This window comes from Anomalospiza imberbis, chromosome 1 (genome assembly GCF_031753505.1).
Source record: "Anomalospiza imberbis isolate Cuckoo-Finch-1a 21T00152 chromosome 1, ASM3175350v1, whole genome shotgun sequence".
Classification (NCBI taxonomy): Eukaryota; Metazoa; Chordata; class Aves; order Passeriformes; family Viduidae; genus Anomalospiza; species Anomalospiza imberbis.
Genome location: NC_089681.1, coordinates 46815547 through 46840662, shown reverse-complemented (window position 1 = coordinate 46840662; position 25116 = coordinate 46815547). Strand labels below are relative to the sequence as shown.

The window sequence follows — 25116 nt, the reverse complement described above, 5'->3', positions numbered from 1 at the left end:
AAATCTTACAAGCTATTTCAGAAAAGGAAATAAGTCATACCTTCCATAAGAGACCTTCATATCTTCTCAGGGGTTTGTTGATAACCTGCACAGAAATTAAAGTTCATGTAGGAATAGCTTCAATTAGACAGCCCTGGCATTTTAAATTGATACAAAATGCTCCTACCTTTCCAGTTTTACCTGCCAGTATCAGTTTCATTTCTGCACCTTGGGCTAGATCAAGGGGCGTCTGATCTGTTTAGCAACAAGAAAAAGCATGAGAATTTGATGCAAATAAACTTAGATTTACTTTAAAATAATTTGACACTCATTACCCATCAGTTTGGCCTTCAAGCATCTACACGTACTTGGAACTGGGGAAGGTTGACTCCTCAGGGGCAGAAGACTAAAAAAGGTATTGAACTTTAAGGCACTGCACTGCTTGTCAGAGTTCTACTAACCACAGAGAGCCCTTTGCCCTTACTGATTTAAATTTGTTTTTAGCTTCCAGCTATAAAGAACACTTTAGGACACTCACAAATACCAAGACAAGAGGCATCTTTAAACAGAGGACAAGAACACAGTTTGCATAACATCTGCATCAAGTTTTCCTCTTTTTGGTTTCATTAGAAGTCTTCTTCTGAGGAGTCACTTTGTCTCAGGCACATTTTTAGTCTTGCTTTTTTTTTTTGTTACCTGTGTTCAATGTTTAGCATCAAGAAAACAAAAGCCAGGCACATTTTACTGTTAAGACAGTCAGTAAATTTTCCAGAAACAGTTAAGCTTGGAAAATAAAAGCACATACAATAACTATTTTGCTACAGGTCTCCAGCTTCTTGCAATTTAGTCACTGTTGGCCTTCCTCTATTAGTGACGCAAAGCTTGTAAAACACCATAAGATTTTCCCTGAATACTACGTAATAAGCAACACAGCTTACAGAAGACGATGAATTTGTGTCTCCACTTAACATTTAACATACTTTTCATTTGGTACTCACCATTTTTATTTTTTATTTTAGGATCTGCTCCATTTTTTAGAAGTTTCAATGCACAGTGCTTATGAGCACGGTATGCTGCACAGTGCAAGGGCGTGTTCCCCATCTGATCTGTACAGTTGATATCAGGTGGCTTGCGCTTGTTTAACTGGAAAAAAACAAAGTTCTGCTTACTTATCAGTTTCCCCCCCCCTCTCCAGATGCCATATTCTCTTTTTTGAAAATCAGTTATTCCTAACTAGGACGCTTGAGTATAGATCTGGCAACAAAGAGGGCATTTAGCAAGTGTTACGACAAGGGCAAGGACTGCGACAATCAAACAAGACATTCAGCTAGAGTAAGGAACTTCAGTGTTTTGCTTGCTATACTCGTTCCACCTCTGCTGCACAATATGGACACATTTTTCTGCTCAACTGCACAGTGCCAGGGAAAGTTGCCCAGTATTGCAGTTCAGTAATTTATATGCTAGAATGGCCCTGCCCAGTTCTACTGTCAAAAATCTACTGTTCTTTATAGAAGACTCCCAGGCACAGTGCAGAAGTTAGCACAGGCCAGTGCTCAATCCAGAAAAAAATTGTGTAGCCACCCTGTTTCAGAGAGTAAGAACTCGGTACTGAAGGGTAGTAGACCTGCTAGTCCCAGTGCCACATATCCTAGGCTATTTAGAGCTCCTAGTATAGGCAATCTGTTACACAAATAGTTTTGCTGCATTCTTAAGTCTATTAAGATAAAAGTAGCTATGTAACAAAGGAAAAAAAAAAAACCTAAACTGAGTTTTACTTGCACACAATAACACAATATAAATGTTTTGAAAAACTGACCTGTTCAAAGAGAAGGGTCATGAAGCATGACACTGCTAACTGCCCTAAAACACCACTACACTACTCAAATACGTGGTTGCTGGAGGCATCCATGGGGGTTGGACTGAATGATCTGTAGAGGTCCCTTCCAGCCCAAAGCATTTCATGCACTACCAGCCACTTAAGCTCACAAGCCAGATGGGAGTGCCTTAATAGAAAGGCTAAGTTATTGATAAGCAGCCTTATCAGTAAATGCATGATAACAATTTTTGAGAAACTCAGTTTAAGTATTCACATTAGCCATATGCTATCTTAGACAAAATTACAAAATAGTAACAAAATTCCCATGCCCACAATTTAACATCAACAGCAATCACTTTATATGTACCTCAGAAGTAGTTCTATAAGGGATAAACTACTGTAGCTGTTGTTTACAGATCAACTGGTAAGAGAACAAAAGTCAAAAAGAGGGAGTTTGTGGAAGTATACCCTCATTAACACTGTAGTCAAATCCTTGCATTCCTGAGGATTCCTAAGCTTTAGCTCTTTCCAACCAGCTGTTTTACATTTACTTCCTCTTCTGACTTCTTGCCTCCATACCTTTTAAGACACATGCCTGTGCTTTCAGCACCTTATGCCATGTTACAAGGGAGTATTTGGAAGAAAGCTTCATGCATCAATTCATTGAGATAAAAATCTCTCCAGTCACTTCAGGCAATGTACAGTACATTTTTGGGAACTCACAGGAAGAACACACTGGCTTTGCCTCAAGTAGACTAAGGAGCCTGGGATAAGATTCAGCTGCTGAAGATCTAACTTCTAGTAAATAACATGTTCAGGTGTTAGGTGTCACAGTAAAAGTAGATATAAGCAGCAAAAGTTTCATGAGTATAATAGTCTGCTAATAAAAAATTTAAGTAGGAGCAGAAATGCTTGAACAATCAGTAGGTAAAGTATAGTGAATTCTGGAGCTAAAGGGCGGTTCTAAAGAGCTACACAAATTCTGCACAGAGGTATTAACCTAAGGGTAGGAAAGTCAAAGGGGTTTACACCATAGAGCTGTAAGTGTATTCCAAGGAACATCTGTTAAGAATTGACTTAAAACTGACTGTGGGTCAAAAACATGACAATACTTTCAAAAATTTTAGAAGACAATATATAGCTGTCTTCACATATATGGAGCTATAGCAAATATTAAAAAGATAGTAAAATCACTTAGAAATTACTATGTTCACAGGGAGAATTACATGCTCATTTATAGTTACATGCCACATGAGAGAAAGTAGAGCTTTTTAATGACAGACTTCTAGAAGGAGCCACCTTTTTCTGATTTTTTTTCCACAACAGATTGAAGATTAGTCAGCAGACATGTAACAAGTATTAAAATTATCAGAATCAAGAACAGATCACTTATGTCAGTGTATTAATTACTATTAGTACAACTGTGCAGTGTATTAATGCACTATTTTTCCACCTCTTAGGTGCTATGTACAGCTCTGGTTCTCTCTCCATTTCAAAGAGGACATCACAAAAACTTCACATAAGAATTACAAGGACGACCAAAGATTTAACAAGAGTTTCCATGCAAGGAGTTAGAAAGACATGGTCTCTTCAGGCTATAAGAAAAAAATTTAGAAGGGGGAAGTAAATTGTGAACAGGTGTTCACTTCTGGCTTCCAGGCAAAATAGTAAAGAACATCAAATATCTCAATACACAAATCTCACAATTGTGAATTTTGATGCCTGAAAAAGAATTACTAAAGGTGCTATGTAGGTAAAAAACATTACATACTGCATGTACCATGTAAAATGCAAAAAACATTCCATACTTCCAAGGATACTTTTCAGGACTCTGAAAAGCATGAATTCAAGCACCAGGACTCTGCCTCAAAACCCAGCTGGATTTGGTCCTGAGCAACCTGCTCTAGTTCATTCTGCTCTGCAAACAGGAGCTGGACTGTATCACATTCAGAGGCACCCTCCAGTCTTTCTGTGATCTGCTTCTGCCACAGCCTTACCATGCCAGCACATTGTTCATCTGGGATTACTACGAGTGCGCACACACACAAATACACAGTTTTCAATTTCTGCTCAGAATGAAACAGTGCTGTGCAGACGACTGTCAATTAAAAACTACAATGGATGCTAACAAGAAAGAGCTTACTTTCAAGATTAAAGACAGGCCTCACTGTGGTGAAATTCTAGATATCCATGACATTAAGGTATCCACAATAACATACTAAGCTTATCTCGGCAGACCATGAACCATTACACTGCTGTTTACAACTAACTAGCTAATTCTTTCTAAAGGATTTAAAAACACTAAAAAAGTTGAAAACTGCTGGTTTGGCAACCTCCAAAGAGGAAAATCCTTGAGGGTTCAGCACCTCTACCAATATAACATGGGGCATAGAACTAATATTCCAAAGTCACAGCCTACGAAATGCAAAGCACAAGGTCATATTTTGTTACATTAGCATTATGGATTGAATCATTTGACTTGAAATCTTACCAAGGCAGTCAGTTTCCCTGTTTCCCCATCTCTTGCTGCTCCTAAGAGGAGTTCTTCCAGTTTCCTTTCTTGTGTCCTTTCCACTGCTATTAAAAAAAAAAAAAAAAAACAAAAAAAAAAAAAACAAAAAACTAAGGTCAGTCTCAGTAAAGTACAAAGTACAGCATTAAAAAAGTATAGCAAAACAAGCCTAGAGAAGTAAGACTTTACAGCATTATTTATTTGGGACAGGTATAAATAGAATATTTATTCAGAAAAGTCCATGTCAGAGCAAAAAATATGTTCAAAGCACATAAAATTTGGTAAGATGTGCAAGCTTGTATACACATGCACATATATATCATTATTATTATTTCAACACTTAAAACCAAGCCCACTCCCTGCAGAAGGGAAAATGGGAACTGTGCAACACCCTCATCTCAGATATTCCCTATGTTCTTTTCAGTTTCTCTTCTACTCTTATCATCCCACCAAAATTTTATTCTTCTCTAACGATTTGGCAGATGAGCAGTGGAAACAAGTTATTTGTGCATTTGCATGCAGAGTCAGGAGACAGATCACTTCTTGTATGCAGTCTGTGGTAGTGGACACAGAGCTCCATCAGTATTTAAGAGTATTACATAGTAATACCAGGAAGCAACAGTTTTTGAACTCTCTGAAACTATAATCAGTGAACTAGATTAGTATTTGGACACCATCTGCCTCTTCTCTGACACCTGTGAGGCCATGAAGGAAACAAGGGGAAGGATTTTTATTTTTTATGCCTTTTGACACAATGTCTAAGACTGCAATAGCAAGTCCTAAATCTGATCCATAACCTTTGCAAACTGTTCAGAATTTTGCTCTCTAATGATTTGGTTGACACAAAGCCACTTACTGTTCTTGACTTGAGTTTTGTCTCTTTCAGTGAGCCAAGGCTTTGACTGCCCATGTACCATTCAAATCTGTAGCAAGGACTACCCCAGCAGGACCGAAATAGTAAACTGAATAATGCTATTTGTACTCATAATACTTTACTCTCGAGTCACAAAAAAAACCTCACTTGTCAATACTGCAGACAAGAACCAAAAACTATGATTGTTTTCTTTCTAATAACCAAACTTAAGAAGAAAATTCAACTGAGCTTCTGCAACTTGCAGGAAAAAAAAGCAGCTTTTAGAATGCACACGTTTAAAAATCCCCCAAAACAAATCTTGACCTATTACAGTTACCTTCCAACATACTCCTTATGTCTTTGTCATAAGTAACTTCTTTTGCAGTCTCTCCACTGCCATTAACAATAGACGGATCAGCATTATGCTGCAAGAGTAACATCACCACCTCCTGAAAAACAGTTTGAAAAACACTGCTTATCTGTCTGTGTAACTGCAAGGCCACAATCAGGCTTTCCAGCTATTGACATCCTGTAAGATGAGCTTTGTAACCAATGGCTTCTCACTACTGCTGGTTTATGAAAACAGGAAGGGATGTTTTAGAGAGATTGAAGAGTGAGACTGACTGCAACATTTTCTCTCCCATCAGTCAGGCTGAAGGACCAACAGGAGGTAGAGGTGAACAGACTGACCCTGAAAAGCTGGTGTAGCCAGTGTGAATGCTGACTTGGACAGATAAAAATTGTACAACTGGCTCTTTTGACAAAATAGTAAGTAGTCACTCCTTCTGAAGGGCCAAGATGTTATCCATAGAGGTAGTACTAGTTTTGGAATGATTGTGGCAATGGGGGGTTGGGGAGCAGGAATCAAACTAGTGTCACATTACACAGGCCTATAAAAAGCTTTTTAGTTCTAATTAACTATGAAGAAACAGCACTTCTAGACACCAAATGGGACTGTGTGTCCTAATTTAAGAGATTTCTTTCCCCTCCAGAAGCTACTAAGATTAAAACAATGTGGTTTATTTCTGTGGTTTTTTTTTTGGACAGTTATGCAAGCTAGGCAATGTGCCTAATCCTTCTGAACATGATGTACAAAAACAGACAATAAGTCATTTTTAGACCCTGTAAAAGCATCTTTTTTGAAGAGATCTTATTGCTAGTACTTTCTTAATAATTCTACAAGTGAGGCTTAAAAAAGCCATCATACTTTACCTTACGCCCTGTGAAAGCTGCACGATGGAGCGGAGTGTCCCCCATGTCATTCAGCACATTCACATCTGCACCTGCCTAAACAGCAAGACCAAAAGACATCTGAATATCCTTCCAACAAGAACTACATGGCTATTCCCTATGCCTGGGTGGGGAAGGGGAGACAGGACACTAATGTAGAACTCGTGGCAAATCAGATCAGAACTGTAATACAGTTATCCTGGAAACAAGGATAAAGTACGTATCTAAGATTCATAGCCAACATTCTCTCAATTGCTTCAAAAAGGAAAAGCCCCCAGTCTTATCTTTTCCAAGCATATCTCACACTTTTAAGAAGAGGGTATATGGAAAGTAAGTTTAATACAAGGGGTGGGGGCTGTTATTGTCTTGGTTTTTGTTTGGCTTGGGTTGTTTGGGGTTTTGTACATCTTCCTGTTAAATCACCCTTCCTTCTGTCACACACTTTCTCCATCACACGCCTTTTATCTGAAAGGAGGAGTGTTTGCCACACTGCACAGGCACTCTTCCAAAAAACCAAGAAATCCTATCCTTCTTTCATTAAGTATTTCTTCTACACCATTCTACCTAACCTCTCAAAGGGTCAAAGAGAGGGCAGGGCATACTTCACTTCATCACATATGTTTAGATCACACGATTTAGCCAGGTCATTGCTGCCTGCCTCAAGTTAACTGATGAACCTGACTAGTTCCAGAGCTCTGTTTCTGATATTGCCTCCTTCACTTGCTCTTTGCACAAGTACATAGACACACTTATACATATCTAGCTTTCAGAAGTGCACAGCCTCACTTATTTCTCACCTTGTTCTTTAAATAACACCTTTTCAAGAGCCCTATCAAAAGAACTAAAAGTACAAAGTCCTTCTATACTCTATACTCTTCCAACTCTTGAAGTTGGATGCTTGATAAATGCATTAAGTGATAAAACTTTGCCTTTTGATTTAAGTAGCCCACTTGAATTGAAAATGGCTTTATTTACTGAGCAAGTGTGTAAGCTAGAGAAGAATTTCTCAAAGAAATCTCAAATTTGTTTCCCCCTTTAAAGTCTGGATTATGCTGGCAACTTTTATTCTTAATGAAAATCAAGTTTCGATTAGCTTTGCACTTGAGCCTGTTTATCACACTCCTGCTATCCAGCAAAATCTTTCAAATATGATAGAGGGTCTAATATAGTTAAGGTTGGTTGAAGCTACTACAACAGCAAAACCAACAACAAAATAATGTTAGAAACCACAGTCACTGCATTTGCAGTGTTATGCAAAACAAACACATCACTTTTGAAAACAGAAGTCCATAGTTTCAAAATTCATCACACAGTTCATTATTTCAAATACATTAGAAAGAAATAATGTTACAGATAGTTACACTCCAAGAGAAAACCAGCTAAGTACCAATAATTTTAAAAACTGCTCAGAGTAAGGGCTGTATTGCTACTGTATAGACTTCCACTGGCAATATTTTGGGTCCTCCTAAACCAGGCCTACCTTAATATTACAACAATCAGTTATGTCTATGTTACATGTAGATAAACTGTATGAGTGCCTCTGCCTCTCTGCAAAGCCTCTTTTCTTCTGTCACAAAAACCTGAACAAACACTAACTGCTTCTAGCCTTTTACAGAGAGGAAAACAGATATATACCTTCAGCAAATCCTCTACCACAACAGCATGTCCAAAGTAGCAAGCAAGGTGAAGAGGTGTCCAACCCATATTAGACTTACTTCTGCCTGAAAAACAAAACAGGTAAATTAAGTTTTGATCACACAGTACAAAAGAGATATTGTGAGCTTGGAGGTTGTCATGGATGACCATTCTTCACAGCAGAGGAACAAGGAGGCTGGAAGCATCAATACTACTCATATTATTTAAATTACTAAATCAGGAGGCAGTTTGAGAAAGCTGGATTCAAATCTAAAAACAAAAATCAAAACAAAACACCAAAACAAACTAACAAACCCAACAAAAATCAACCCCAAGAAACCCAAACAAAAAACCCCCACAACCTTCTGAAAAGGAAAAGTCATGTCACCTGAGAATAAAACTTTTCTTTGCATGTAACACCTTTCACTACTAGCAAGAAACTTCAGCTACTTTCATTCTTCATTCACTATGAAAATGGCACATTCAAGACCATTTTTCTCTTGTTTATCAAAAAACTCTTTGGTTTACACAATTTTATTTTCTTCACACAAATGAGAGGTAAGGCAATCCATCTTTCAAACAAAGGATTCAAAATAAAGTAGATGGAATGACCTAATGTTGAGGCTTTTTGCCATCAGTTTTTTGTTGCCTTGTGCTTTACTCAGCTTTAATAAAGACAGCCTCACTAAGTAATGTGCTTTGAAATCTTTATGCATAGTAGAACTCAAGTATCATCTACAACTCTGAGTTGCACAATGATAAAGCACAGATAAGAAGCAGGCACAGAAATGACCATGTAAAGGAAACTGATTTATGCTTTAAAGAGCATTTAAACATGACCTAGAGGATTAGCTGTAGGAAATTCGATAACTGTCCTACAATAATTTCTTTAAAAGCAAGATATAAAAGCATAGAAGGTTACTAAAGTTAACAACTCACTTTACTTTCCAACTGCAACACTCAACTGTATTAAGCAAAGGCAACCTGTGATTTGTTTGTACTAAGCAACACACTCACAGCATTACAGTGTCACCTAAAAGCTATCATTTTGTACTCGGAAGAAAAATGAAAATAAGGCAGTAGAAATTGTTTTGAAATCACTGCCACCATTAAGTTTTACCCTGTCATATAAGCTCAAGTACTGAGGCATAAAACATGAACAACATAAGTTCGCCCTGAGGAAACAAGGCACAAGCACAAGGAAAATAAACTGTTCATCTTGAAAGTTCATCATCTTTTCTGCTCTCATATTGAAAATTAACATTAGAATGTGGTTCATAGCTAAAATATTTTCCCATTTCTTATAACTGTTTCTGGCTAACATTCCTGCCCTTTACTGACAATTTCTTTTGTAAATTGATTCTCTTTCCTCTCAACTCCCGTTGTTTCCAACCCCAGATTTAGATCTTTCCCTCATTAGCATCTGGCCTACAACAGAGCTCCTACCCTATGTCACTGATGGGCCAAAGTATCACAGAAAATAAATACTCTGTGGACCACTAACTCTGGGGCTAGCTACGTTGGATAACATACTAAAGGGACATCAGTCATCCCTCAGTCCAGTAGGGAGTAATGTTCATTCAAAGAACACAAAAGAGATCTGAGTTGCACTGAATTCATACAATTGGCCCAAAGCATTCATTAGTTAACAGCACTGACAAGACAGTGATGCTGCCAAGGAATTCAGTCATGAAAAAAATAACCAGGAATCTGTCCAGATATATAGTTCTTACTGAATAAAATAAGAACAGGCCCTTGTTCTGCATCCACTCTGAATGTTTGCATTTCTGATGTTAGCTGACCATTTATTTCTTGAGCTTTTGAGCTGTTACTTCTCTTCAAAGTGACCACAAGTGTTTGTACTTTATTATTACTTTAAATAATAATACCATTACACTAGGGACAATGTAAGGATAGCAAAGGAGAAATAATGTAATTCCAACAGAAAGCATAATTCTTCTCCCTCTTACACAAAGCTCTTTGGTTTAGTGCCAGTTAACTCTAAGACTCAAGTGTTACCATTTGTTCAGAGAATGGAGACAAGGTAGGCAGCCATTTTCCAGCTGTGGGCTGCTAGGCCACTGTGCAGTCATTCAAATGTGTATTTTGCCATAACACACTACTGACCATTAACCTCACCTTACAGAGTTTTTACTTTGCATATTCCTAGATATGCTATTTTCTTGTATTTAAGAAGAATGAGCCAACAAGATATGGCCTTAGAAAACACGACTATTTTGGATGAAACCTGGATTTGGTATTGTTTAATGTAGATTCCTTCTTTCCAAACCAGTGAACGGAGGAACCCAAAAAGAAGTTATGATCATTTGGCCGGATTTTCCTCAAGCAAATCCTGCTTATCTGCGAGCACTGACTGGTTAGACTACAGTCACAACTGAGCAAGTATAGGAAGCCTGAATTTATCTTCTCTTCCTTCACTTTGGTAGAAATTGTGATGTTTAGAATCACTGCTATCAGACTTGACACTCATACAGCACACACAGCCTCAGATGTAGCTCCCCTCTGAAAAGACAAGGAGAAGATGTCGAAGATAGGCTTTGACACCCAGGCACATCAACTTGTCAAACTTAGGGCTACCAAGGCACACCCTGCAGGAAATTTACACCACCTCCAGTACTGCCTCCCACCTGCTCCAGAAGCACTTTATTCCAAGCCAAGTGTCACTGCTGTATCAGATGGAAATCCTGATGGAACTGCTACAGCACTGAAGACATTCCCCATACCCTGACTTTCCAGGGACATCTATTATCCAAGGTAATGACAGAAGCACAAGAGGCTGTCAGGAAAAGAATGAAGATTAAGGGTTGCAAAAAGACAGTTACAGACTACAGTGTGTACTTTAGTTAATCATCAGGTTTTTATGCAATTACTATCTGGTGGTACCCAACAGATCAGAACCTGTAGCAAGACACAGTGGTTTAGCTAGTGAGGAGGCAGAATTCCAGGGTCAGTTACACAGCAGAGGCTGTTTGGCCTGAATTTATCTTAGACTGTTTCCAATGGAACACTCTATGGGAACAAAGTGAAACAAGTCAATCTCTGAAAAATGACTGCAGAAGAACAGAGATTTAACTCTGAAGTTTCACATAACTAGAGCAGTTCCCTCAGATAACACTAATTACACTTCTGTGTCCTCAGACATTTAGAAGAATTGAAATTTCAAAAGCCGAGATTTCACGGTGAACAAAAACCATATTTGGAGCTAGTTTAGGTTAAATATAATATCACAAGTGCATTCCCTCTAGCTTCCTAGACCTCCCATTAGCAAGCACGAATTAACCAGCTGGCATGTACTGCTAAACTACAACAACAGCTAAGCACCATCTTTCACTTCATTACCTGAGTCTCTTCTATGCTGCAGACTTTCTGACCAGAGACCCATTTGCTTGATATAGTACACAGCAGAGTATGCCATGTCATTATGCTTTCTTGACTTCAGATTACATGTAAGAACACATCAGAGACACTCTGAAACATCTTCCAAGTGCAGGAGACTTCAGGAACTTATTTATAGGCACTGTTGCATGAATCTTAAGGTACTTTTATTCCAATTGTTTAGGCACTACATATGTTTTGAATATTTAGCAAGGATATACTTCTGAGGGTGGAGGACTTCAGTTTCATCAAGGTGTGTTTGGTTCCCCTTTAAATTACGAACTAGCTCCCCAAAGATGAAGTAGCAAGAGCTTGGGTTTCACAACTTCTTTTTCCAAGGTGAGTACATTAATCATTGAGAAAACACAAACACAGCTGAGTAGTCAAGCAAAACAATAAGTAAGCTAATGATTAAGAATGAGACTTGGGAAAGGGATAGAGCTTGTTCAGGTAATAGGAATCCCTGCCCTTTAGGGCAAGGTATTCCCTTCTGTTATGGTTGAGAGGAAGCACTGTTGATCTCTCCTCTCTCCCCTCTCCCTCTGCAGCACTTTCTTCTCAGAGCTGCTAAACAGTTAAGTGACAAACAATGGAATACCAACCTGGGTAGAAAGAGTGAGATTCACATCCACATCTTGGAAGCAACCAGAAACACATTATGTAAATAAAGAGAAATATAAATCTACTAAAATAACAAAGAAGTAAGGTAGTCTGCAATTGCTAGCAAGCTTGCAAATCTAGTCCCAGGTTGAAGTTTTAATGCACAGCAAGCAAATTGCTGAGCCACACCTATGATAGGCGCACATGAGCAAAACTTCAGTGATGGCCAAAGACCCAGACCCAGATGAAGAGCAGTCTTAGTTTCTTTTTCCAAGTAACTTAGTATTCTGCCAGAAGTAAGAAGTAAACATTTGTCCCAAACATTTTTGCAAGTAGCAAGAAATGTAACGCTTCTACTGTGTGATAACAAAATATAGGCGTAAAAAACCCCAAAGTAATAAACCCTTACACTGAGCAGAGCACAAATGACTGACCTGATCTAATATTCTCTGCAGCTCTGATGAAAGTTATTTACCTCCCTGAACAATCCCCGGGCACCACAATCTGTTTTGTTTAGTATTCTAAAGCTTCAAAGTCAGCATAAGCATGAACACAGGCAAAAAGAGGTATGATTCTTTGTCTTGTTGACACTTCTAGTGTCTAGGAATTATGCTGAGTTTTTCTATACACTGCAACTATCCATACTCTTTTATTACTATCTCTCCCCTATGCAAATATGCCCTTAAGTCACAGTGTAAAAGTTAAGTGGGTTTTTTGTTACTCTACTGAGCATTCCAAAGAAAGCAAGATTATACTATCACTATCAGTTTCACTACATGTGAACAGCAAGATTACAAACATTTGAGGAAGGCTACTAACCTTTACAGTTGATATCAAAGCTTATTTCTCCTTTGTCCAAGGTATCCAACAGGTGCTTAACTTCTTCAGCATTTCCATTTCTAGCATCATGGAGAAGCTGCTGTTCTGCTTCTGTAGTCATCGCTGATAAAATATACAAGAGATTTTGCAATCGGTTATAGTGCTGTAAGTTATGGCTTTAAATTACGTCACTTTTAGCTGTTATTTAATACTAACCCTGCTATCAGAAAGATAGCTGTTCTCTCTGTGGAACACACTTAATGCGCAAGCTGTTGTAACAGCCCAGCACTCAGGCTGCTAAGAAGCATTAAAATTCCTCATACAAAGCAGTTAAATAACCAAATACCCATGTTTTGTTGCTTCTCTGTTTTCTAGGTTCAAAGGGTGGCTTGGGAGTTGAAATTCTATGCCACAAACAAGGCAAGCTTTGCTACAAGCATAACTAGTAAGCATTTGCTTTTTCCTTACAAGGCTTTTACCCTTATCCCTTCAGGTTTCCAAAGGCAACAGGAATGAAAAAAAAAGAAACTAACTATGTACACCCATTAACCCAAGTATTACCTGAGAATTAATTGACAGTTATTTTGGCTGCCAATCCTGGGGAACAGAATGTCTTTGCATGGAGATGTCAGATACCCATCAGTGATTAGTACTATCATCTCTTGAGCCTGGGTACCTGAGGCCATGCAACCTCAACTTGAAGGGGAATTGGGGACTCAGACAACTTTGTAGATTTGACCTTATCTTTAAGAAACACAATAGTACAATATAAGGAAGTTAACACACAACTCTAAAAAGATCACTAATTAATTCTAATCCTACCATTGCTCTTGAACTGCAAAGGAAAAAAAAGGTATGTATGTTTTTCAAAGAAGGGAGAAAACAAAACCTTTTAACATAACTATTTTACAGCTCTCTACTAGAAGGGGAACCTTAGATCTCTGGGCAAGCAATACTGCTACCTACCAGGTCTGTTGAAGAATACAGTTAATAAGTGATGTCTTAACCAATCTTTTTCCACACTGAAATCACAATCTGAAGTTGGTTTGCCTTTTATTTTTATGCTATTATAATAGCCACCACCTGTATGAAGCATAACAAGACAAGTACTGGACTCTGCATCTGGGACAGGGCAACCCTGGATGTGGACTGGGGAGTGAGATGCTGGACAGCAGCAGCGCAGAAAGGGACCTCGGGATGGGTCCTAGTCAACGGCAAGTTGAACAGAGCCAGCAGTGCCCTGGCAGCGAGGAGGGCCAACAGTGTCCTGGGGGGCATCAGGCACAGCATCACCAGCCAGGAAAGGGAGTGGTTTATCCTGCTCTGCACTAGAGTGGCCCCACCTTGAGTCCGGGGTACAGTTTTGGGCAATATAAAAAAGGCATTAAGCTATTAGAGAGCATCCAAAGGAGAGCAATGACGATACTCAAATACCTGGAGGGGAAGCTTTATGAAGGGAGGCTGAGGTCATTTGGTTTGTTCAGCCTGGAGAAGAGGAGACTGAAGGGAGACCTCAATGGAGTCTTCCACATTCTTATGGGGAAAAGCAAAGGGGCAGGTACCAATCTCTTCACTCTTGTGTCCAGTGACAGGACTTGGGGAAAAGCATGAAGCTGAGTCAGATATAGGTTGGGTATCAAAAAAGTTTTTCACCCAGAGGGTGGTTGACCACTGAAACAGGTTCCCCAGAAAAGCAGACACAGCACTAAATCTGACAGTTCAAGAAGTCAAGACAACAATTTTCTCAGGCACATGGTGTGACTCATGGAGCATCCTGCACAGCACCAGGACCTGGACTCGGTGATCCTGATGGGTCCCTTCCAACTCAGCTTATTCTATGATTCAACTAGACCTAGATACAGCATTTCCCTATTTAAATACACTGCTTTTAAGAGGTGTCAAGAAACTATGTTAAAAACAGCTTCAAAAGACTGTGCTGCTATAGACAATTTACTGCTGTTGATACAATAAGAAAACAAGAGACTCTAAGTTTAGTGTCTCCAGCTTAGTTATATTCACCTGACACACTAGGTTGACCAGGTCCTGCAGTCAGTTAATGATTACTGGCCTCACATAGTTAGCTTTCCCATACTGTTTTGAATGGTCCAAACAGCAAACTGTTTACCCTCTGCTGTTCTGGAGAGGCAGCTTGATTGCACCACACACACTCACAGCTTAAATAGATGCAGGGAGCTCTTTGACTATGGTAAGATAAGAAGCCACTCAGCAAGAAAAGAGACAGTGAGAGCACTGGGTAAGGAACAAAAAGCCTGTAACAGTGGCAGATCCTGCAATATTCAAGACTGATGCAGAAACTAGAACAGGACAGACTGCCAAAGAGCTAACAATACAGCAAAGAGAAGTTTCCCTACCTTTTCCTCAATCAGCAAAGGCAGATAGAGAATCTGTTTTCAAAGAATTTGACAAAAACTAAGCAAGCCCTTTCCAGCATATTTCAGAAGAACAGACTGGATCAGTCACCTGCAATCTACCACAGACACAGGATATAAATGCCTTCTCCAGAAGCAGTTAGACAGCACTCTTGTTCATGCATGCTTTTCAGTACTACCAGAAAACAAAACAAAACAGTACTAGTTCTTCTAGCAGTCCTTTGAACCCTGAAGCTACTTTATCCTTTAAACAGGATTCCATCCACTTGTGGAGGCAACACAGCAGTTTATTGTTACTGGGGCAGGTATAATTTTCCTCAGTGAATCAGTTCTAGCAGTGTCTAGAGAATGATCAAAATCATGTATGTTAATGTATTATCAGCTCGTAATACTATCTCTGAAGCTGAGTGCTACAGTTTCAGCAGGACACAGAATGCAGCACTGAGAATCACACAAACCAAAGATAAGAGGACAGTTAGACTCATTTTGCTGGGTTAGCCATCACTAGGGGGAAAGGAAGAAGAAAAAACGCAAAGCTCATAGTTCATTTTCACCCCCTCCCACACAGTATTGCTTTAGCCATGTCTCAGATGAGAAACACGCTCCTATCATTACCCTGTATCGTTTGTCAACATCCCACATACTTAGCAGGTACGAATAGCAATGCACTTTCAATGCATTAACAACCTGCTGTTTCCATTTGATATTGACAAGGAGGAAGAAGGAGTGTTTGGGAAAGAAACCAAGATGCTGATTCAAATAAACAACTCTTGCATGCAGCAAGGCCTGTTATGTACATGAGCAGAATCTTAAACACCTCAAAATATACAGAAAGTTTAAACACTATATAAAATTATTTGCATAGTTTTGCTACCACCGACTAATTGTAAGGTTAAAATCACTGATCTGTTTGTACTCTTAAAGCAAACACCAGCAATAGAGTAACATGCATAGTAACATGGTCTGCCTGCTTCACTGGTTTAGTCCTCAAAGACCTTGCTGTTCAGGCCAAGCCTCGGATTTCAAATACACTTTGTAAGCCTGCAGCATGCAATGACGCAGAATAATTACTGTCTGGCTACTAATCACAGAAGGATCACTCACGTGAAAGTGTTTCTACAATTGGGGCAGGAAACTGCATCTGCATGCAGTTAGTCATCAGACAAATGATAAAGAACATACAGCTTCAGCTAATATGCTAAATGATATGCCTAAATAAAGCTGGCAGCAAAGAGACTCTTAACAGAACCTTTTATACTGTTGTAAATACTGTTTTAAGCAATAGGATTTGCTCTGTAATGGAGATGAGTAACCACCAACAGAAGTCTGAGTGACAAGTTTAGGGTATGGAAACAAATCAATACACAGGCACTCAAGGGGTGTGCACTTGCAGCTGTACTTTGTATACCTAGATTTCTGTGCAGACTGGAGTTTATTTGACCCACCATGAAGAGCTCTAAAATCCCCACCCACCAGTTTTGAGGCACCAATCCAGGCCAACAGCACAGAGGGGAAAAGTTAATAGTTTAGTTTGGAGTTATTAGCCTTAAGATACTGCTAGCAGGTTCATCTATATGAATTGTGCTGCCTCTATGTAAATCTACTAGCCACTTAAAACAGAACACATCTTTCAGTCAGCCGTGCTGCCATTGTTACCTTATTCCATTAATCAGCTGATACAGGTAAACTGCCTTTCATGGCCCCTATTTAAGCCTTGTGCCCTTGAAAGGCTTGCATGGCAGTCTCCACGGTCACTGGAACATCATGACACAACACCACAGAACATTATTTAGCATTTCCTCTGCAGCTGAGATGTGACTGCAAGGTACTTCTGTTGAACTCATTAGGACTACCACAACAGTACTTGACTGCTAATTGAATCTTATCCTTTAAGAAGATATAAAAAATAGCATTAAGATGCTCTGCTTTTATCTTCTTCTATGAGACCTATGCCAGAGTGATTCTGTCACGCTACTAAAAGGTCTATCTTCACACAAGGGTTGTTTCCAACACAGAGAGCACAGGTTACCATTCTGCCTGCATGTCTGCTTAGGGGAGTTTTGCAGCTTTTGCTTTGGTTTCTTCTCCTGCTGAATCCTCTAGCTATGTACACAGCCCAGAACAATGACAATATATACTAAGCAGAATATGAATGGGTTTCACTCATATACTGCTAAAAAAGCAGTAGAAGCAGTACCAGCCCTGGTCAACCAAAAATTAAGGCTCTGAGGCAGCAGCCACGGGTTGCATAGGAAGTTTTCTCCCCATGACAAACAGTAAGGCTGGCAAAAAGCACAACACTGTCTAGTATTTCAATAGATCTTCCTCTAGCAATGAAAATTAGACTTCTGTAGGAGAGGCTGATACGCGTTCAGGATGATTTCTTACATGTCCCAGCACGCACACGTTATGATGTGATGCTTGCAAAGAAGGCGGGCAAAATGTACCAAACCGCACAAACAGACAGAACCTGTCCACAGACCCATACAACACACTGTACTGACAGGAGCAGCTCCAAGAAGAAAGAGTGGCTGTACTAGAAGCATGAGTGATGTTATCTAAAAGTAGTAGTTTCAGTCTTCGGGTAAAGGGTTGTAGAAGTTAGAAGCTGGTCATGCTTCTATGACACAGTCTCATTGTGAAAGCAGCACCTCTCTAAAATCAAGATACTGTTTGTTTAATAGCAATTAACACATCTGGAATAACAAATCTATTCAGCACCACTCCCAAGTGGCACCACTACTTAAACTAATACTCGTTCTTGGGCATCTCCTGGCTGTTTTCCGCACATATTTCATTTCTGTTACATCAAAGACTTTCTTTCAGCCCAGGCGCTCCGAATAAGCTTACCCACAGCTCGTGCGAGATCTCACTCGGATCAGCAGGCAGGCACAGTCCCAAGCAGTGAGAACTTCAGCAGGACCGCCGGAGTTCGCTACGCCCGCCCGGAATCGAGCGGCTCGTTCCGGTCCCGGTAATTAAACACTTTTTAAGGCGAGTCAGGCGCGTCGCAGCAGCTGCGCTCCTTGCCTGCGGGGAAAGGTCCTCTCAAGACCTGCGGGCACCGGCCAGCGCCGCGCCCGTTCCAGGGAGGGGAACAGCGGGAAGAGGAGGAGGAGGAGGAGGAGGAAGGGACACCCACGCACAGCAGCAAGCGAGGACACCGCTTCCCAAGGGCGAGAGACCACCCTGGCCCCCGCCTCCAAGGCCGCCTCTGCTTCGTGCCTCGAGGCGAGCCTGGCTTGGGGCCGTCCCCTCAGCCCGCACAGCGGACTCTTGAGGGGGGCAACCAGCGACACCCCCACCCCCGAACACGCTCCCGGCGGCTACGGGGGACAGGCGGCCACGGCAGCAACAAAGCCAACGCCGCCGCGGGAGAGCGGCGCATCCCCCGCCGGCCCCGCGTCCCCGCCGCGGAAGGAAACCCGCCCCGGGCGGGCGAGCCGGCCCACTGCCGGCCTGGCCTCGCCCCGCGAACGACTGCCGCCGCCGCCCCGCGCCGCGCTACGTGCACCGGGCGCGGTTACATGTGACCGGCAGCGGCGCCCCGGCGGCTCCCCCCGCCGCGCAGGGCGGGCGGCGCGGGCCCCCGGCGGGGCGGGGCGGGACAGGGCTCCGCCCGCCTGGCCGCTACGATCGAGACCGGCGCCAGCACGGGGGCCGGCCCCGGGGGTCGCTATCTCGCCGCAGCCCGCCCGAAAAGCCGAGAGGGGTGAAGCAAGGTGCCGCCGAGGGTGCTGTGCCCGCTCCCCCTGCCCTCTGAGAGAAACGGGCCTGCACCGGGCGCAGCCGGCGGCGGCCGCTCTTCCCCGGGAGGGGCAGTGACCCCCCTGCGACCCCGCGGCTGCCCCGCAGGTACCGCCCTGTGCCCGCTGCGGTTCGGTGTCACACTCGTTTCAGTAGTGCCCAGCGACAGGACGAGGAGCAATGGCCATAAACTGACACACGCGAAGTTCCACCTCAACATGAGGAAGAACTTTACGCTGAGGAGGTCAGAGCACTGGAACAGATGCCCAGGGAAGTCATGGGGTCTCCCTCTCTGGAGACATTCCAAACTCACCTGGACGCGTTCCTGTGTCACGTACGCTGGGTGACCCAGACTTGGCAGATGATCTCCAGAGGCCCCTTCCAACCCTAACCATGCCGTGAGTGCCGCTATCCTGCGAGCGCCCGCCGCCGCTCGGGTGCGCGGGCTTGGCTCCGCTCTGCCCGGGGAGCGCCCCCGGCAGGGGCGGGACGCGCCGGGGACGCAGACACCGAGAGGCGTTCAGAGACACGGCGGGGCAAACCGGCCTCAAAGAGGACTGTAACGCGACGATAATGGTGCATCGACAGAGGGGAACACAGAGTCTTTTTGGAAATCGCTTTGGTAGCGTATACAGCCGTTGTGCAGGTGAAAGAAAATTGTCAACACACACTGCTTCTAAGAACAGCTCAGCCAAAAGCAACCTGAAAGAGAAATTGGGTGCTACCAGGGACAGAAAGTAAAGTACTCGCTTTTTTCAAGCCCCTTTCGTCCACGACTCCTTCCCCTCTGTCCTTCTCCACTACACCTGTCATCTGAAGAGCTGGCACCTTGTTTTTCTGCCTTTAGCACGTGAGAGTGTTTTCGCGTTTTGAAAACTCCCACAGTGCCTCTGAAATCCTGCAACAATTTATTAAAGGAGCAGAGAAGCTTTGCAGTGTTGTGGGATGACCAAGTCTCTGTCATATGCAGAATGGAGCACTAAAGAGCAGGGCAGGAGCCATAGGTGCCGTGACAAACTATCACAAAAGATTAGGATGAAATTCCTGTTCCAAAAGGGGGCAAGTTTAGACTTGAACAATTCTTCTGAAACTCTTCATGCATAAATAATGAGGCAAGCTTCATTTTTTCTGTATTGTCTATAGCTACATGTATTTTAATCTTTGAAGAAAGACATAGAAAAAAGAAAAGGAACAGTTTCACACCTGCAGATAATGCAAATGTATCATGTTTGAACTTCACTGCCTTTTGTTACTTTTAATTAGTTTGTCTTACTTAAGAGATCTGCTTTCAGGGATGCTTTAGTAATAATTACATAACATCTGAGAAGCTTCAGGGAAGGATCATATTTGCTTTCTTTTCTTAGGAACAGAGCTTCAAGTTGCTGCCCTTACTTTCAAAGCACTAGCTGTGTCATCCTCATTTACCTTTTCCTTGATTTCTTCCTCCTGCTTCTGACTTTGAGCCATCTTTCACAATGCTATACATGCTTTAAGCAACATCACAATAAAACCTTTTCCTATTTTGTATTTATTTTGCGTATATGAATACAAAATTTAAAAATGTATATTATCACCGTATATTTCTTACAAGTTTTATAACGAAATAGAGGCATTGTCACCCACCTACTCTACAACCCATTGCAATACAACACAGAGTTTACAATTCAGTTTCACCTTCACCCAGTTAGTGCAGGGTTTTTCTCTGAATCTAAGTAAGAAAGGCCTGAAAACAAGAACTTAATAAATGTAATGATTTAAAAAGGCAGAGTAAAGACCAACAGAGATAGCAAGTAAATCAGAAGCCATGATGTCCATGTTCCTGCAGCATTGGATTAATCCTGGATGAACCTCTCCTTTGGCAGGCTGCACAGATCCCATCTCTGGAGAAAGGCTCCTCTTTGGCTGCAGTATTTTAGTTTTCTTACAAGAAAACAGCTTGTCTGTAAAGGATGTTCACGAGAGAGCTTTACTCCTTGTATGCTTCTAGATAAGGGCAAGGCCACGCAGTTACTCTAATCGCCTGGACTCTGTGCCAAGGAGCTAGTGAAGCTGATCCTGCTTCCAAGGGTTTTGTGCACCACAACCCAGGTCTGGAGGCAGCACAGCACAGACCTGGGCCTGCTCCACTCAACTGTACTGTGAATCACCAGATTCTGGATGTACAGGGCTCTCCTGGCCAGCATCACTACACTTCCCCTGCTTCCTTCGTCTTCAACAAGTGTCTATTTTTCAACCATGTTTTGCCTGCTTGCACATCCCAGAGTAATAATGTCCCAGTGCATTTTGGACTTTTAAGAGTGGAAATGAGAAAGAGAGTGTTGCTGATATCAAGGTTTTGTTCTCTTTTGGTTTGGTTTGGTTTGGTTTTCATGTCAGTCCTTTTTCAGATAACCTGCTGAAATTAGTGATTCAGAAAGCATGAAACATATCCCATCTTAGGGCTGAACACACTGGCAAACAGCCTTGCACAGAACTCACTGAACTGCTTTGTCTGTGATTTTCACAGTATAGTATTTTTTATATCCTGTAATGGGACAGCCTTTATTGCACTAACACTTTGTATTCTTCCTCTTCAGACTAGAGCATACTGGTCAAATTTGAGATATATGACTGGAGAACAGAGTGCACACAGAGAAATGAGAAGTGGAAATAATAAATGATACATGATGGGTTGTATGTTTGTTTTCGCACAGTAACATTTAAATGACTGTTAGCTCACCAGCAGTCCTAAAAATTTGTTCCTTAGCAGCTTTCTTACAGCCCTGGTGCACTTCTTGAGGAAACTGCTTCTCAACTCTGAAAAGCACTGCAGCAAGTGCAGGTCCCTGCTGCATTTCCATACAGATCTTATTTACTAGGCTGGCAAAACACAGACACAGGAGAATTAATTAATGTGCTGACAGTCTCAGATGGGATTCTTGTGGATCTCTCTGGATTACCATGAGCAACTGCCAGTGAGTGATCAAAGCAAATGTTCATGTTCTGAACTGCCTGCAGTAGGAATTCTTGCAGATGCTAGTTGCTGAAGTTTCTTTCATACTTTGCAGGCAATAACCATATAATGTAGTGAATTTGTGGATGGTATGAGTTAGATTGCCTCCTGAGCTGAGAAATGCTTTTTGTTGCTCAAAGCAGCACTGAAGCAAGCTCAGGTTGTTTCTTGAGGTATCCCATAGCAGGCAAAAAAATCTATAACAGAGAAGAATTCCTTTTAACAGGCCTGTTTTTATCTGAATGCAGGTATGGCAGGAGAAAATGTGAGAATTCACTGCTGGTCCTCTTCTCTCAGGAGGCTCCTAAAACCTGCTAGTAGTTACTTCATGGAAAAGCTTTTAGATTTCTGTAGCTCTACAGAAGGCAATTGTACCCTGCTGTAGCCAGCACAAAAACTGGGTTATGGCTAAATGAGAGGAAACATTTCTAACCCAGGTATTAAGTCATCAGTACATTTGCTTCTCCTTAGTCTTACCAGACATGTAGTTTTAGAACAAGAACTAGGCTTGTTTAATGCACTTTCTTTTTCTTGTGACTGAACCACTTTGGTTTGGTTTTAGTTCCAAAATGATAAATCAGCTGCACGTGGAGAATTTATATCTATGAACCTTACAGCTAATTTATGTCAGTTTAGACCACAGTCTAGCAAAATGTATCACTGTGGAACTGAAATCAGCTGAACTACTTTGTCCTCAAATGGATAAATGCTCATTATTGGATGGCCCAATTAAGATTTCTATTACAGAATGAGATTTCTATTGAATGTAGAGTGGAATTGGAACATTAGGGAAAACGTAGTGTTTTGTTGGCAAGTAACTATAGCAAAATGCTCTCCTTGAGTTATTCTTAAGACACTACTGGGATAGTCTCAGTAGAAGAAAATCCTGCCCAAAACCAGGTCCAGAACTGAGGGGATTAATCATTAGTATGTGACATGATATTGTCCTTATTTCTTCTCAATCTTCCTTTTTTTATTGTAAAAGAGGAGTTGAAAAATACATCATGTTTGAACTGTTGCATGCAAAATAAAGCAGTGTTGTGGATATTTTACTTAAATTTTAATTCTTTGGTATCTCTTATTTCTATGTTTTTCACTTATTTGTGATTCAGTCCTGATTGAATGAATATTATTTGTATTTCATTTAAGCTTTTTGTGCTCTAGTACTAGGTTCCAGATGCAGAATGAAAAGAGTAATTACCCAGTGCCCTGATAAGACAAAACAAAGAATTTGAATTCAAGGTAGCAATTTGGGCTGCTCCCTGACCTCAGGCTTTTCTTTGGCTTAATTTATGTGATTTGAGCTTTAAATTTTTTTTTTTTTTTGCTATCTGCGGTTCACAAAGCAGTCTTTGTGAACTGATGGACCAAGGTTAGACTTTGTAACCATTTTAAATATAAAAATTAATGAATTGCTGTGAAGAGTATCATTTTGGAAGATGCCTCACCCTAAAGAACAGTGAGGTTCAGTTATATTCTTTTAAAATAGTTTAGAAAATTCCACTGTGCTGTTATCCTTTGTTTGAAAGCTGTGGATATCTATTTCATATCTGCTTCAGTAGAATGTTTCAGACAGACAAAAACAGTAATTATCTGGTAAATTCTCTTGTGCACCATATCAGTTCAGCTACTGTGTTATTAATTTAATATCGCTAAACATGCTGGAGATTAATTAGCCACATTTATCTCCATTTCTTTTTACTAAGACTTGTCACAAATATAAATGACAATGAAAGGAAATTAGCGAGTCCTCTGAAATCATTCAGAAATGTCTACAGTCCTTACAGTTTTTGTGATTTATTCTCTGTGCCTCCTTATCTGGTACAGTTTCTTACTGGCCCAATAGCAGATTGCTGGAGTTTTTCATATCAATGCTTTTATATGACTTAGAGACAACAGTCATAAAAAATGGCAATAACATTTTTGAGCTATTTAATAACAAAAAATGTGTACAGTAATGTAAAGTCACTTGTTCAGCTAAGTTAAGACTAGCAACTTATAAAGCACGAGCATCATACAGAGATTGTTGTCAAAAAGTTTAAGTCTTAACATAGTTCACTAGATTTATAAGGCAATTCACTATTAGGATGGACAGGTGGAGCACCATCTTTTCTAGGCCCTTATAGATTAAAGCTGTCAGTTATGCTTTGGTCAGAAGGCAATAGTTTAAACAATAAGCTTACTGTCTGTCTACATTTCTTCCTCTCTCTCTTTTAGAATTAACTGGAACATGTGACTTTGATAAAATATGCGTTTTTGTCATGTTCTGAGACTGGGTATATTCTTATCTTTTCAAAAATAATTAAACCAGCTCTGTTTGTGACACCGAAGACAAAGATGGTCTTGGAGTCACTCTAACTCTGAAATAATTTCGGCAGAACTGCTGTGCAATCAGTAGACCTATATCCAGAATATATGTAGTTGATAATACAGTACTAGTTTTGTCCATACTCAGTAGCATCCTGGGGTTTTTTTGTTTGGTTGGTTGGTTGTTTTTTTTTTCCCCCTTTTTTTTTTTTTTTTTGGTGTGTTTTTTTTTTTTTTCCCTTTTCTGTAGGTTGTTATTTCGTTTTAGTTTTTGTTTTTTTCTCTTTCGCCTGATTGTCACAGTCATTCTGAGCTCTAATCCTGTTCTCTGGAATGGGTGCAAATTCTCTAAGTTTTCCAGAAAGGCAAAGTGAAGTTTACCTTGAATTCTTCCCAACTGTGTCAGTATAAAATCCCACTGGAAAAAGCCATAAATTACAAAACCTGGAAAAACGGTGAAACACGTTTTGCATACAATGAGATCTTTACTGATCAGTGCCATCTATAGAAGAGATGCCTTAAACTTCCGGAGGTTAAATAGAAGTGGATTTCTAGACATGTAAAGAAATCTGCTTGAAACACCTGTTATTCTTTTAAATAATTTCTAAAGGAAATTTTGTAGTTATGTCAATCGCTGCATTCCAAGTGCCACACACTCAAGGTGAAAACGGCTGCATCAGTACAATCCTCAGTGAAACAGAACTGCTGACACCCGTCTGATTAAAAAGGGGATGTGGGGAATAAGGCAAAAGTATCCCAGACGGATATAATAAGTAGGTTGCGGCGATGCGAGGCAGGAGCGCTCCCGCTGTCCGTGCGGCGGAAGGAAGGGCCCGCAGC

At 40.9% G+C, this 25116-nt stretch overlaps 1 protein-coding gene across 2 annotated transcripts in view; it reads right to left on the bottom strand.

Moving 5' to 3' along the window:
- Positions 1-18513, bottom strand: part of OSBPL1A (oxysterol binding protein like 1A) — a 76721-nt gene extending 58208 nt beyond the window's left edge. Inside the window, exons 1-10 of one of the 2 annotated variants that reach the window (XM_068190571.1) lie at positions 18377-18513; positions 18081-18260; positions 12841-12963; positions 8026-8111; positions 6373-6447; positions 5498-5609; positions 4287-4372; positions 978-1122; positions 167-234; positions 41-85 (exon numbers count right to left, since the gene is read on the bottom strand). In XM_068190571.1, coding sequence (XP_068046672.1) covers positions 41-85; positions 167-234; positions 978-1122; positions 4287-4372; positions 5498-5609; positions 6373-6447; positions 8026-8111; positions 12841-12961 — 738 coding nt within the window. In that variant the 5' untranslated portion in view covers positions 12962-12963; positions 18081-18260; positions 18377-18513. Of the gene's footprint in view, positions 1-40; positions 86-166; positions 235-977; positions 1123-4286; positions 4373-5497; positions 5610-6372; positions 6448-8025; positions 8112-12840; positions 12964-18080; positions 18261-18376 lie in introns of those variants that run through there. The other variant, XM_068190578.1, reaches the window with a different exon arrangement.
- Positions 18514-25116: the final 6603 nt, after the last annotated feature.